The 16,091-nt window shown below is 36.8% G+C and overlaps 2 protein-coding genes and 1 long non-coding RNA gene across 3 annotated transcripts; 1 reads left to right on the top strand and 2 right to left on the bottom strand.

The window, feature by feature from the left end:
* Positions 1-336: 336 nt before the first annotated feature.
* gstt1b (glutathione S-transferase theta 1b) lies at positions 337-6,915 on the bottom strand. Its single transcript, XM_079846961.1, has 8 exons — positions 6,755-6,915; positions 6,446-6,621; positions 4,541-4,595; positions 3,111-3,186; positions 2,650-2,737; positions 1,563-1,713; positions 1,179-1,355; positions 337-1,063 (listed from the first exon to the last, which is right to left on the bottom strand). The coding sequence occupies exons 1-8, from the start codon at positions 6,860-6,862 to the stop codon at positions 863-865; spliced, it is 1,032 nt and encodes a 343-aa protein (XP_079703087.1). The 5' UTR covers positions 6,863-6,915; the 3' UTR covers positions 337-862.
* Positions 6,620-7,025, top strand: LOC307144531. Its single transcript, XR_013818786.1, has 3 exons — positions 6,620-6,700; positions 6,781-6,831; positions 6,915-7,025. It is a non-coding gene; the product is annotated as an uncharacterized lncRNA (long non-coding RNA).
* Positions 7,026-7,426: 401 nt separating this feature from the next.
* On the bottom strand, positions 7,427-9,964 carry chchd10 (coiled-coil-helix-coiled-coil-helix domain containing 10). The gene is made up of 4 exons (XM_079846962.1): positions 9,743-9,964; positions 8,964-9,195; positions 8,036-8,177; positions 7,427-7,620 (listed from the first exon to the last, which is right to left on the bottom strand). Exons 1-4 carry the CDS (start codon positions 9,784-9,786, stop codon positions 7,601-7,603), a joined length of 438 nt encoding a protein of 145 aa, XP_079703088.1. The 5' UTR covers positions 9,787-9,964; the 3' UTR covers positions 7,427-7,600.
* Between the last annotated feature and the right edge of the window lie 6,127 nt (positions 9,965-16,091).

Below are 16,091 nucleotides of genomic sequence, written 5' to 3'. Positions count from 1 at the left end.
ATTTTAATTGAAATAATTTAATAATTAAAATTCTAAGTCTTCCATAAGGTTTTCAAATACCACTGAGCTATCACTTAACATCATTTACTGAAGTGCACAACTGTTAACAAATAGTCTATTCAACCCTTAATTTGTATAGGCAAATTCTATACAGAGTCTGGTGATGAAAGATATATTTATTTACAATACAGGGGAGATTTAGGGGAAAAAAAAAATCGGACAATTTTTTTTTCTCCACAAGAAATTAACAAAAAAGTGCTATTCGTGCAGAATTGACTAAATGTACCTTCTTTTTATCCACATAAAGGTCAAATAAGACAGACAGACAAAGACTGGTGACGAAATATAACTTTATTGACAGTATTTGAGAGATATGGGAAACAAATCTTTTCTACACAAGAAATTAACAAAAAGTGCTATTCGTGCAGAGTGTATGCTAATATCTGATTACATTCCATTAACACACAGGGAGGAAACATTCCTCCTAGCTCTTTCCCATGGGTGTTTAGTGATTTTCTGGAACAATGCTGTATTGAGTGTCTGTGTGTTATTGCCTAGTTTTTTTAAACGATAAGGTCACAGTGAGTGCAGCAATTCAGAATTTGAGAGTAAACACAGCTGGAAACATGCGATTTAACAGTTTGATTCTTTTTATGAGGTAAATTCTACACAGAAACATTAATGTTTGTCATATGATTGTCTTTATGTCATATACAATTTAATAAAAGCTAATTTCATTCTTAGTGGTTAATGGAAATGGAAAGTATAAGGAATTACTGAGAAAATTATAAAGTATGTTTTGTATAATTATAAGGTTTCATGAATAACTGGCTGTTTTAACCAGCAATGTCTGCCAGTTTGTTTATGAGAGGAAATATTTCAAAACTTTGGGTTTTAAAGGGTCCATCCTTTTGGGATCCATGGTTTTCACGTCCTCCTGGAGAGAGAGGAGTGCCCGGTGGGCCTCATCAAACAGCTCAGCCCCAATTTCTTCTCTGACTCTGTCCTTCCATGCCTTGAGCTTGGGTCTGTTCTCAAACACATCCATTCCAGCACCTACAGGCTGGAACAAACCATCAGAAATGACAAGGCGTTATCAAATATGAATATTGTGTCAGATATTATTCCCCCTAAATTCTCAGGTTATCATTTTGCTTTATCTTGAATTGAATGGATACCTGCATGATTTCCACAATAGCAACCAGGTCAGCCAATGAGATCTGATCACCAACAATGAACGGTTTGTCTTGCAGGAACTTCATCTCAAAAAGTTTCAGTGATCCGTCAAAATCCTCTACTGCATTGTCGATCTTTTCTTTAGGGACCTCAACTCCCATAGCTTTTGGGATCAAAAGCTACAGCAATACAAGAAAACAATTTAGTTCCATCAACAAATAACAATCAAAAAGCTAGCAGTTAGCTGAGTAGCAATTCTAAAGATTAGGTTTCAATCCCAAAGTCACAGAGCAATTGTAGTCAGCCATCAACAAGGGATTTGCTGAAATCTAAGCACTGTTCTGTTCACTAGTGCCTTCGAATAAGAACAAATACACTTAACTCACATTGAACCACAGTATCCTGGATCCATGTATCCGTATGGAAGAGTGTTGCCATGACAGATATTCATTTACTCTAGCACGCTTTTGCAAGTCAGCTGGGTACCAGTGGTCCGGAGTGTGGAACTTCTCAGCCAGGTACATCATAATCGCAACACTAAGAGATAATTTGAACAGGAAGTAACAGTTAATTTACACAATGAACAGTTTTACAGGAGGCACAAAACAAACAACAGGTGCATCTTAAACTCGACACTTATATTCATATTTATCTGGAACAGTGGTTCTCAAGCAGGAAGCCTCAAACTTCAAGATTTATATAGAATTATTTAAAATAAAACAAGCAATAAAATAAGCTATCAACCAATAAAATAAGCTAAAACCACAACAACATCAAAAATCAAGATATTTCTTATTTCAATTTTAATTTCTAACAACACAACACACTGGAAAAACGTATTCAGACCAAAAAAGGGTCTATCAAAAATAAATCTTTATTTTTTACTTTTGCATTATCTTACTCCTCCATGGCACAACTAGTGAATATTGGAGGGTTAGCACGATTCCCAGGGGTCTTAGGATTCAAAAGTCTCCAAAAATTTAGGGTAGAAGATTCAGAATTTTGTAAAAGATGGTGTGTAATCATGAATAAAGCTTCTTTAGATCTCATCCTCTTAGTTGTTGAATAAACACAGAAAGAACTAAGATAAATGAAGAAATTACTGAAACCACAGCCTCAATTATTTCTTCCTACAGTGAAGCTGATTTTAAACAACAAGCAGAACCTAAGCTTTCGCTTTAGACTCCATCGACTACAAAAAAGTATATCCCTGGGCTGGCTTAATCGAAGTGGCACCAAGCCATTCATGCAAGGTCCATTTTCAAGGTGAAATCCCTCACATAACTCATACTTGGATTTTTTTTCTTCTTTTTTTTAAAAAGGATCATTCAAGCGACACAGACAATCATTAAGAGAATCGCACTCCTGGAGTCAAAAAGGTTGAGAGCCACTGATCTAGAACTTTTTTTTTTTAAATTAGATCTTAAATTAAATTGAAAACAAGAAATAACTTGCATTCCATAGACCACATACCTTTCAGCCAAGCAAAAGTCTCCATCTTTGATTGCTGGTAGTTTTCTTAGCACGTTGATTTTCCCAAACTCTTCACCATATTGATAACCTAAGGGACAATTACGTTTCGGTAAAATACTCATGTAATATTATCACGGTTTTTATTTTACTTAAATACAATTAGGCACAATTTAAATGTTCAAAGACGTGCAGGAATAACTGTTTGCCAAGTAAGCTTGACTAACCACATCTGCCACTAGGATTGCATGTAGTAGGCTAGTCTAAAGTAACCTCAACTTTCTCCACACACATAGCCTAATTGAATTGTGACAAAAGGGGAAACGATAGTTACATTTCATTTTAAAATGAAGAACTTCTAATTTAAAGCTTTTCCGTCTTATGAAAAACTTGATGAATGCTGCAAAATCAAAGTAAAGTGCACACAAACAAACTCCACGCAGTTTTATACAAATATATCATACCGTCAAACAGCGTCATCTTCTTGTGGTCGAACTGGATGTTGTTTTTCTTGGTAAAGATGTAAACAGAGCGACAGGGCTGCGAAATCAAATCCAAATAAATTTCCAAAGGCATTTTTTTAAAGGACCTGACTAATACACTGAAGCACAACCCAGTCCAAAACTGCAATCGAATGAATGACTGCACTGCCGCAAATGAACTTACTGCCTACTATAGGTTATATAACCATTACTAGCCTACCACACCCCGTTGAACTCTGTTCCTAAACACTAGAGCACGTCATCTTAAGTGTGTAAAGTTTTCTCACAAAGAACACAAAATGACCCAATACTGGTAACATTTAAAGTTAATTAATAATGTCAAATGAGAAAGAAAAAACTTTGGATACATTTTTTCCATTTCTTTTCTTCCCTCTCTGAAACAATGAGCGCCATCTGTCGGAAGTCAAGGTTATTTTGACCGTGACAGCTCATATTCTTTACAAATTAATTTATGTATATTGCTTTGATCAGTGTCTTGTAAAACTACAGATATTGAAGAAAACCCTACAGAAGATAATACATAATACTAATAAACTACTTTTCTGACTTTAGAAAGTCTTTATAAAACTTGCTTGGAGATAAAATGGTCTATTCACTTTACAATTACAATTTATTAATACATGTTTATTTATGTGCAGAAACACTCACAGTGTTTTACCTTTCTTCTTGAACCATGAGACACAGAGTTCTGAACTTAATTTGTCTACTTTCCCTTGGAAGCAAATGCAACCTATGTCATACCAAATCCCCCGAATGAATTACACAGACATTTTACTCATTTTTTTTATTTTTATTATTGTTTTTGCAAATCTTCATTTGGAAGGCTGAATCAATGTTCTAGACAAACACAGTCTGACTCTGTACTATGCCAAAGAAAACATGTTTGAAAATTGATGTCTTTAAAATAAATGTGCAATTCATAAATCACTCTAAACTGACTACATTGGCTTTGAATAATTTCTATGGCTTTTGTAAGCTTGTGATTAGATGATTATTTGACTGATAGATGTGGTTAATAGGTAACTGATTGATGTGGCACTTTCCCTAGAAAAGTTTGACAAACACAATGCTAATGGAATACATTATTATAATATACTCTTATAGCTTCATTTCTTCAACTTTTTAAAACTAAAAAATAGACACACCCAACCCACTATGACTTGCTATCAAAATGCTAAATGCATTTTATATTTAACATATTAGTAAACCGATTATTTTCAAATCACATAAATTAGCTACTTTTCAAGAGAACCTGGAAATGTTAATGCTAAATATTCTTAATCCTATAAGAACACAACTTCCTTATAAACCCAGCTGGCTGAATCCCAAATAGGAATCACATATGAAGAATTCACTTTCAAACAAGGAATGCCTTATAAGAAGCTCATAACTGTTCCTTTCTTCCCAATCTGCCATGGCTCCAGAGGGTAGAACAATATTAAAATTCTGCAACAGAACAAAGAAGAGAAAGACAATCAGGACATTATATTTTATAATGCAAACTATGGCTTGAAGGTTGCTTTTAAGGTAAGTTGGTCTGGTAGCCATTTTGAGTCTCAATCAGATCCCTAGTTCAGAAGTCAGGGCACTGATCAGGGAGTCTGACATTTTAAGGGCTGTCTCAATTGCAAAATCCTATCAGTGCACTGAAACATTTGCTCCCTAAAAGTCCCACAATGCACCATGAAAACCAGGGAGCATTGATGCCCCGTGGGGCTGCGTCCAAAATCGCATAGTCTCTTGAGTAGGTACTTTTTTTGAAGTACTTCACAACCGCCAACAAGTACGTTCTATGTAGAATGAATGTGTGTAGTATGAATGTAATCCATATGTACTACATTTGCCCTGTTGTAATTATCATGTGACCTACCAACATCAATTATATCGCTTTACTGCCATTCACAAATCCTCTCCCGTGGTCTCATGGGATAGTAAAGTGTCCATCATATACACACTTCAGAATCTCGCCAGAAGTAGTAGGTCATCCTACTCTTTTATGATTTTTATGACTCAGACATACTTCTTTTGTCACATTGTTTTTCACCCAGTATATAATAGGGAAGTATGCGATTTCGGATGCACCATATGTTCCCTTGACTGAAATTCTGAAGCGCAATACAAAGCATGTGAGCCAACTCAACACACATAATGACACGCGATAGATGTTTTTAAAATTCAAACTATTATTTAATTATATTTCAGCATAAATATACATCTCTAGGCAGATAATGAACAATCTAGCTAACATTTGTAATTTTGTTTACGCCTGAAATGTATACTAAGCAAAGTGTTTATCATAATGTACTTTAAATAACATATAAAAAATAATGTCAGAAAGACATCAGTTCTGCTGTTGTGCATACATGCCAGTAATGATGTTGTACAATGAGGATGGTGTCATGTCGCCGAAAATAGCGTCACCAGCAAGGGTTGCCTGGTCTGTGCAACAAAAGTAACCCAAAAATAGCTCAATGAGATTTTCTCCATCGGGCAGCCGAATTCTCTGCTGAATTTGAACGCCTGGGGGGTGTTTTGGGTGTGTTGGACCGCCGAAATCATACTTGCAGTGATGGAAAAACGCAGACTTGGCAACACTGGTCATCAGTGTCCCATGGCTGTATCCGAAATTGTTTACTTCTCAACTATATAGTAGGTGAAAAACAGTATGTGACAAAAGAAGTATGTCCGAATTCAAAGTACTCATAAAAGAGTAGGCAAAAAGTACTCAGATGACCTACTTCTGGCGATTTATGAATGGTAGTGAAGCGACGCAACTGATGCTGGTACGTCACATGATAATAAGACCATGGCGAATGTAGCCTAATACATCCAGATTACATTCATACTACACACACTCATGCTATTTATTCAAAAGTACCTACTCAAGAGAGTATGAGGTTTCAGAGGCAGCCAATGTGTAGTGAGCCAGGGTCCTTACCAGTGCCAGAATACGTACATGATATACTGATTCATGACCTAAGCAACTAGTAGGGAGCTGAATGAGATGCACCCACTGATTTGCTACTTACTAACTTGTCAATGGCAGGTGGGGTTATATATAATTAAGGGGGAGGGACAATATCAGATAGTCACGCACATTACTGTAATGTCAATCAACAATATTTTGGTCTGTCTTTCACAAAGATAGTAACAGTTAAATAAGTATGTTAAAAGTTTTTTTTTAAGTTTTTGTTTATTAGATTTCAAGCTCTACACTATAACTTTTATTAAAAGATCGCCAATATATTCAAGGTGTGTTCAACCCTGTGTTTTCCGTCTTTTTTGTATTAATTTACCGTTCATCGCTCAGCCCAAACTCTCCTTTCAGGAACTGGAAGATTTTGGCGCTGTGCTCCTTATTCTTCTCCGCAGTATCAGTCACTCCAATGGCAGACACGGACATCAACACACACGGGGAGCAGGACCCTGCGATCATCATCGGCAGGTCAGCCTTTACCACCAGATTCATCCTCTGGAGACACGGAGGCGGAAGTCATATGATCAAGGTCAAGGCACGTGGAGAGAAAAATCTCTTCTGTCCACAGACCATTGTAAGAACCACAATTTTTTCTTTTTATTTGCATAACTTATTTTGTCATACTTACGTCTTCCGGTTTCCCCAACGCTGCAGCCAATGTAGTGCATAGTCTTTTCAGAAAGTCTTCTGGAAACTTGCTTGCAGGTAAGTTAGTTTCTAAATCTATGAACGGCATTTTTTTCACAAGTTACTGCTGCTGACTAACGTGTGAGAACGACACGTTACAGCCCCTCTTTCTTCCGTGTGATGCACCGCCCTCTCTGATTGGTTGAAAGACAGAGACGCCTGTTCACCGAGCTCTGTGATTGGTCAGCGTGCCGAATTCCTTTCACGCCTCTCTTGTGCGATGAGATTTTATCAAAGATTTTTTTTCCAAAATTAATGTCAATGAAATTGCAATGTTACAAAATAGTGTTTCTATTCTGCATACTGAATCCAATGCTCTGTGCCTTCTTGTTTGTGTAAAGTAAAAAATGCTGTCAGTATTTGTTTTTTCTTTACTTCTGACAAACCGAGGTTGTGTAATCAAGTCTTGCTGTGCAAATGTAGTTAGGAAAGAGTGCCATATCACTAGTTATCAGGCTTTTGTTTTGTAACTCTATTAGATCCTTGTAAGTCATTAACAAATCACTATTAAACGGCATACACTGTTTCACGTGCACATTAAAAGTTACACATCAGAGCAGCATGACGACATATTTGTATGACGTGCCATCCTTAAAAAAATAAACCAAAGAAAAAGGATAAATAGCAGCTTTTTAATTGTACAACATCATTTTACATTACATGATCTCACATTCAGAAGTACTGGTATGTATTACACAACTATCTACATAATAAGTAATTCAAATTAACTGCTGGAGATTTTGAGGACCAATCTTCAATCTAGTGTTTAGATCTTCCAAGTTCTCCATCACACCAGAGATGTTACACCTAAAGAGACAACATATCATGAAGTCATAACAAATAACGGTTACACTTTATTTTAAGGTGTCATTGTTACAGTGTAATTATATATTTAAGTACTAAGTAATATTAATTAACTACATGTACTTACTATAGGGTTAGGGTAGGATTAGGGTTTGGTTGAGGGTTAGTTGCATGTAATTATGCATAATTTACTGTTATTACTATGGTAAGTACATGTAACATATGTAACAAGGACACTGTAAAATAAAGTGTTACCCAAATAACAGTAACAGTTTTTATTTGACACATTACATAAATGCAAGTGTATCTTTCACTTTATTCGTGAGTAATTCTCACAAAACAATTTGTCGCATTTCAAGCACTTTAAAAAAACAAAATCCGATCTGAAATTGTTGTTGTCTGTTGGCGAGAGGCTTACCCTGTGAGAGTTTGCACTGCTTAAGAGCTTCATTGAAGCCTTCGCACAAGGTCAGGTCAGCCTGAGTCGTGGCGCAGTCCAGGAACTGCCTCACCTCAAAGAGACATGGGCCAGACTGAGAGGGTGGAAGTCGTGAGGGCTCCTGAGAACATGAAGAAAACAGACAGAAATACAAGATGAGGAGATGTAACCACTGCCATGCTTCTCGGTTTGTTCCATATTCTTCATGAAGATAAAAAAAGCACATTAAAATCCATCTTATCATCATCACATCTGCAAGCCAGCAATCTATTAGACAAGTTTATAGTGACGTTGATAGTGACATTAAGGAAGACGAGTGCAACAGTCGGGTTCTGGAAGTAAAAATCCCATTCATTTTCTCCATAATGTAATAAGTTCTTTAACAACAACCTATAAACCATTAAAGACAGAACTAATGTGAGTTACGAGGTTGTTAATCAATGGTATATGCTTTTATTGATCTAAGCCGCATTATTTCAACTTTTTTAAATGATCATGTTTAACAGCAGAATTCCTGGTGAAAAACTACATTACCCATGATTCTGCACCGATCAGAAAAATGTAAGTCCCATGACGCACTGTGAAGGCGCTCCCTACGCTCCCAAACTACTTAAATATTTGTAAACAACATCTCTAAATCAACAGTTTTATATCTGTGTTTTTTAATGTCATTTGCAATGCTTCATAGGATTTTAGTTCTTTTCCTCAAAGCCTTTAAGTCTTGTACCTTTATCTTTTTGTAAATACTTTGCTTCAAATCAAAGGTTGTAATGTTTTAACTTTGGATGTGGTTCATGGCTTATAACTCTGTAATGAATCCATTTTTAAAAATCCCAATAAAACAGTTGCACTCAATGGAAAAGAAAAAAAATGAAATATGAGAAATATGACGTTTTCCAGGCATCACCTGATATGTAGGTGCTGGTTTGGGTGCCTCCGAGCTGCTGCTGCTGCCTCCACTGAAAGCACCTGTGATGGCACTGCCCATCACGTGCCCTACAGCCGAACCGACTGCCACTCCGGCTGCTGTGGTGGCCATTTGGGCCATGAGACCTGGCTGCTTGGGCTGGACCGCGGCAGGGGCCACTGCCATTGGAGGAGGTGGTGCGGGGGCTGGAGCATAGGATGGGGCAGGAGCACTGACAAGGAAATAAGGTGAACTATGTTATTAAGTCTAGCAACTAAGTATAAGCAAGTTATACATACATAACGAATATATTTTACATTAACCTGAATTAGTATCACGTGATGCAAACACGACTTAGTTTGAGCTGCTTTTGGCAACTTTAGATGGAAAGAAGATAAGTCTTATACCTGCTTTCGTCATAGGCTATTAAATGACAGACATTAAGCATAAATAAATAAATACTAAGCAGATATTAATGCTTTTCAACCCCTTGTCATTACGAATAAGGTTTTTGGTTTGACCTTTCACCTAAGTTACTGCTCTGGATGCATTTGATTTGGGATACACAAAGGGAATATCTGAATTCCCTAATTTCTAAGCAAACAAATATTGTTTAGTGTTTTTTTTTTTCTACAGTCCCAAAGTCTGGAGTTTTTCCTTGAATGCAGCTAACATGTCGTGTAACTTTACTTCAACGCTGAGTCAAAATAAGCTTGCAGCTCGCTAACGCAGATTTACAGTGTGTAAAAAAACTATCAGTTGGCAATGCATAACGTTACCTTGCTTGTGCTGTTGAAGGACGACTGCGGCTTCCTCTTGCCATTTCAAAAGTAGATCGTAACCGCAATTAATGCCGCAATTATTATTATTATAAAGTCTCGAACAAAGCGCGGGGGTAGTTATATCCTCTCTATCCACACAGACTACTGAATGACAGCCGGTATGCGCACGTGCGTTTGACCTTGTGTGGTAACTCTAACTACAGCCATGGCGCATGCGCGCGTCTGTGTTCTAGAAATTTGTAGAAAAGCGCCGCGATTAATTTGGTTTATTTTTGTCTGTGTGTGTGTGACGTAAATGTATTATGTATAACAGGTATGCTCACGTGATTCCTAAGATTTTCCTAAACTACCAAGGCAAGATTGTAGAATAGCCTACTGGCTCCTCTCTCTTATAGGATATTTGAGATTTAGGGTAGAATGATTTGACATATTTTTTCATTTCATTTCATTTTCTAAATTCATGATTGTGAATGTGAAATCCTTTCCTACATGTTACTAAACAGAAACACTACACTACATTACATTAGGTTCGTCTAGTACATCTTATGTCACACTCACAAGCATTCCCACTAGATGGCACTAAAATATCGGCATTGAAACCATCGAACGAGTGGAAAATGTAGACAAAAATACAGAGGCTCTATTAAATGTGTTATGTTTTATTGTAGGCTATCATGTGCTTGATTGAGATTCTTTCATTGTTTAATGCTGTAGGCTATTTTATCTCTCAGTTGGGAAGATAGACTCAGGCCTATATGCCTAGCCTACTGTTTGTCTTCTTTAACCCATTCGATTTTCCACATAGTGTCATGTAGAATTATTTGCATTTGAACATATTCAGTTCTTTTGCTGGTTTTAAGTAGGCCTATGTTTAAAAATGTGATGTGATTATGTTTTATATGTTCTATGAGCATCCTTGCTTTTCTAAATCAAATTTAAGTTCAGATAAATCCTGTAATCCATTTGTTGATAGTTCTGTCAATGTTCACCTCATATAATTTCAAACCCGTATGGCATTCTTTCTTGTGAATGCCCAAGCTCTGATTTTTCAACTCATTTCAACTCAAACATTGGGAAATTTTCAACTCAAAAACAGCTTCACCATTTGCTTTCATTATAGGCATTCTTCTCAAGGATAACGTTTTTGTTCTACTTAAGATAGTCATAGGTTTGAAATAACATGAGGGTGAGTAAATGAGGACAACGTTTTGGGATGAACTATACCTTTAAATTCTTGAATCACACAAGCATCTGCTATAGTCAAATAAATCTGTGAAGAAAGGTTAAACTTTAGGCGAAATGGAAGATTGTAATTTGACATAAATGCTTTTTAGTCAAATCCAGGGACATAAACAGAAAAACAACACAAATAATGTCCAAGATTGTGTTGTGGTTACAGCTGGCCTGATCATTTCTGCTTAGTGTGTGGCATGCATGGGGGAGCTCAAATTTACTTAAATTGGCATGATTCACACCCCATTCTCAGATGGCAGGAGGTGATTCAGCATACATTAGGTTTTGTATAAGGTTCTGACTTATTTCAACATTATAGGTGGTCTGTTGTGTCTACATTATATGACTTTATGAGATTGAACTTAAATAACCAATAGGGCTCAACAGGAATTTCATTACCATTTCCAATATGGTCCGTGATGAGGCATGCACCAGAGTTTCACAAGTGTCTGTGGTGAATTCCAAAAATGATTCATTAAGTCTAAAAAGCAATTAAAAGCAAAAAATCCAAGAGGTAAATATAGTGCAATCATTCTGTTATGTAAGTTTTGAAAAATTCTGACAGTTTAAAGGGTTAGTTCACCCAAAAAAGAAAATTCCGTCATCGTTTACTCTCCCTCAAGTTGTTCCAAACCTGAATGAGTTTCTTTCTTCTGTTGAAAATATTTTGAAGAATGCTGGTAACCAAACAGTTGACTGTATCCATTGTATGGAAAACCACAGTATGGGGGAAAAAAATACTATGGCAGTCAATGGCTTCCATCAACTGTTTGATTACCAGCATTCTTCACAATATATTATTTTGTGTTCAACAGATGAAAGAAATATATCACTGTGCCAACATTTGCATCTCGCATCACAGTGCTAAACAACAAGTTGCACTAAAGCCAGCTTGTGTTTTATAACCTCCACTCCTTCTCCATGCTCTTTCTTGTGGTCACAGGCACATGGGATGGAGGGCTCAGGATGAGGAGGGGTAGAGGCTATGATTCATTTCCACGGGGCTTTCTTTCATGTTTCCACTGAGTGACGTTTAATAGAGCCTCAGGGGTCTGGTTGAAGCTGCTTCCATGGTGGAGTGTTTGAGGAGTCTGGCTTGCATTTTATCAGACTGAGGGGGGCCCAGACCCCGAGAAAGACCGACAACAACACAAAAGAAGCTTGTTTTGAACCTCTTGGTTTTCATGATCGAAACCTTAGCTTTATTGTTCTTAATCAACATAGAATTTCACAAATAAACATGTAATTAACAGCTGTGCTGTTATGGAGCCTATGGACCCCTGTAGTTCAACTTGCATGGTACACACATACTGAAGGTATGTAAGTCGAATGCGTAAATGTAAAGCAAACATCTTGTGTGATAAGCATAAAGATTGCTATTATTATTACTGAAATGCACAACATAGACCAACACAATACCAATACAGTAAACATAGAAGTGAGTCTTTTGTTGAGTTGTTCATTAGATGCTTCTGAATGCCATTCGTACCCCAAAGGTTCATGATCCTGGTGGGATGTGAGGGTTCCAGCATTGTAATTTCTTCACAGGATTCCTTATTATTGAAAAGTCCCTTGGGGCACAGAGGAAGAAAAGGGAGGCTTCAGGTAGTTTTGGCTGTATGATCTTTTTCCACTGTTAACTTTCTCTCCCTATAGGCGTCATTAGTGATACCCGCCTCTTACAAACCACTGAATCTTAAAGAGTTGCACTCCCAAAATAGCTATAAATGCTTTAAACATTTGGCACTGAAACAAAGAACTTGTCTCAATCAGTAAAAACCCACCTGTAACTGCAACCACGCGTTCATCTCTGTAATCAAATTGCACAATGCTGTGTGGTGTTTTTATGTGTGTGTGTTGATAAAATACTAATTTAGCAGGGAAACTAACGAGTTACTAAACTAGACTATCTACCAGAGGGGTAATTACTAGTGAAAGATTTCTACTGAGGAATCTCAATGTAAAGGACATTGACTAAGCAGAGAAAATGTATGCACTTTATCTTAGATGTACAGAATAGGGGAGGCAGACAGGGGTTATTTTCACTCATTTTACTCCAGACTATTTCTGTATAAGTGCACATCTTAAAGCTATTGAACATTTCTATAATATTTGCCCTGGAAAAAAATGAGAAAAAAAACCCCACATTGATCTATTATGACAGCATGTCCTATTAGTGGGACATGTTGTTACACTATGGGGTAAGATGTCACAACTGAACCAATCAAATATCATATTATAGCATTTTCAGCTAAATTTAAGCAGTAATAATAATAATAATAATATGAAACATGCACTTGTAACATGTATGTTCTGTTTTGGTTTAGTTTCGTTGTGTTTTATTTCTGTGTTCCCTTATTGGTTTAATGATTCTGTTCACCTGTCATTCTATTAATTACCTCAATTAGCCTGTGTAAATATTCTCCTGTTTTATTCAGTTCTTTGTCTGGTCTTTTCTTAGTGTTGTGGATGTGTTTTTCCCTGTTATTCTGCTCTATATTCTGTGGTTTATTGTATTAAAGACACTTTACTGGAATTCGTTGTCCCTGTGCGCTTTACTTTAGGCCTATAGGCCTGTGACAGCACTATGGTTCACAAGTTTAGGGTCGGTTACATTTTTATTCAAGGCTTTTAAAAGCTCTAAGTCTTTTATGCTCACCAAGGCTGCAACAAAAACACAGTTAAAACAGTAATAATATGAAATACACTATTACAATTTAAAATATCTGTTTTCTATTCTAATATAAATTGTACATTTCATTTGATGGTATTTTCCAGCATCATTACTCCAGTCTTCAGTGTCAAAGGATCCTTCAGAAATCATTCTAATATGCTGATTTGGTGCTCAAGAAACATTTCTTATTATTATAAATGTTGAAAACTGTTGTGCTGCTTAATATTTTTGTTTTGTGGAAACTGATCTTTTTTTCAAGATTCTTTGATTAATAGAATTTAACAGCATTTATTTGAAAAAGATTTGTGACAATGTAAAAATCATTCTTGTCACTTTTTAGCAATTTAATACATCCTTGCTGAAAAATTAAATCTTACTGACCATAAACTTTTGAACACAATAACAGCATATTCTATTCCCATATGTTTAGTATTAGCTTTAAGTGTCATTTCAGGTCCTGTACGGATACAATCACTTGTGGAAGAGAACCAGCTGGAGAAGGCATGAATTCAGATCATGTGCTTGATGATACATGAATCATTTTCAGCATGTGTCAAATCGGTCTTTTACCATAAAACATGTATTTTCACCCCTGGGAAGAACCCAAAGCTGTCGTTCACAATTGACTCACCCAACTATTTTTGGAGGAATTAAAAAAGGACTATAATTCATGGAAGGGCGAGAAATAAGTGTTACCAGAAAACCTCGTAAAACGGAGTTCAAGTGTTGAATGTCAAAAGACACATTTGTATTCCATTTACTTCTAAGGCTCGGGTTTTGCTATCAGAAATGTCCTTGATACGTTTAAATGTTTATGAGCCAGTGTGTATGATGGCATGAATTGTACCATTAGACATCACTCTCTTAAACGGATCAATGTGTCTGCGTGTCAGTGATTATGTGATTATGTGATTCAGTCACAGCTTAATGCAATGATGGGAAGCCTAAAGATCTCCTCCCTAATGACCCCTTGTAGATGCTGACTTTGATTTTTGCAGGTGTGCAGATGAGAAAGAGAGAGAGAGTAGACATACCAATGTTTACAACCAAAACATCAAATAATGGCGTAAAAAGACAAAAAAGCACATTTGAGAAGCATCTCTAGAGATTTTCCTGTTTGCGTATACTTTGATACTCCCTGCTGTAAATGCGCTTTGAATGTTCAGTAGCAGAGAATTTACAGCAAGGAGGCCCTTAACTTTACAGCTATCGGTATATACACAGTTAAGCTCACCGCAGGGCTGTCGCAGCAAAGTGTGAGTGAGTTTAAAGTAAATAGTAGGTGCTGTTAAGGTAGACGTACCTTTAGTAGATGTGGAAGCGTCTGTTGGTATATTGCGTTCACACGGAGCTGACAGTGCAAACAGAAGTGAATTCACTATCTGTGCTTTTCATTTTCTGATCTCTCCGGCTTTGCGCACCTGGGATGCCTGGCAGAAAACCGAGAGAAATAAAACATGTCCCCCCCCGCCCCCATCTAATGGGGGTTTACAAGTGACCCTGTTATTTGAGATGAGTCAGCCTCATTGTGGTTCTTTCCAAAGTGAGGGGGATTGATGGATTTTAAAGGAAGTCTGGACAGTCTTCCTTTGTTTTCAGACAGCTATATGAAGACATAATTGATTTATATGTGTGTCTCATTGGCTTTGTTGTGGTTGGCTCAGGTCAAAGGGTTAACGAACACTGGCATTTAGTTTGAGGAAATGGGCAGCACTCTTAAAAATAAAGCTTCAAAAAGAGGTTTTTGCAGGGAAGCCATTTTGGGTTCCCCAAAGAACCTTGAAAAATCTCTTAAAATAACTATTTTAAGAAAATTTTAATAATCTAAAGAACCCTTTCCCATTAAAAAGAACATTGTATGCAATGTAAAGGTTCTATGGAAACACAGATGCCAATTAAGAGCCTTTATTTTTTTAGGCTGTAGGTGAAATCCACTCACAAAGGTGGATTAGGTTCAGGAGTCCTGGACCAAGTAAAGTGTGTAACAACACGCTCTCTGTTTATCCACAGGATGGTGCTAAAATGTTTTATTAGGATTGGAGGGTTCATGTAAAATTGAATTTGAAATTGTGCAGAAGCTTCATCTTAAAAAATAGATGAATGCCTCTTATCGATTGATAGAACGCTGAGGGGAAATAGAGCTCCAGCTGGAGATAAACAACATCTCCTGAATAAAAGCTTATCTCTGAAATTGCTTGAAATACCCAACGGTCAAACCAAACCTTTTGGGATTAGTTCCAGTGAAGTTTAGAAGAAAAAATCGGGCTTTAAACAGTAATAATTGTTTGCTTGTTTTGAAGAAGCTTGCGTGTCCCTCCGAGGACAGCTATTGAAAACCATCATCAGCCCACTCTTTCAAAAAACTGCTTCGCATTGCAAGATTTCTCTTGGTTTGGATCCAAATGCGTGGAGCAAAATTAAACAAGGCTCTTTGTTACA

This window comes from Squalius cephalus (genome assembly GCF_949319135.1).
Source record: "Squalius cephalus genome assembly, chromosome: 17".
Lineage (NCBI taxonomy): Eukaryota > Metazoa > Chordata > Actinopteri > Cypriniformes > Leuciscidae > Squalius > Squalius cephalus.
Note: the sequence above shows the minus strand (reverse complement) of the source record. Positions and strands in the feature narration are given on the sequence as shown.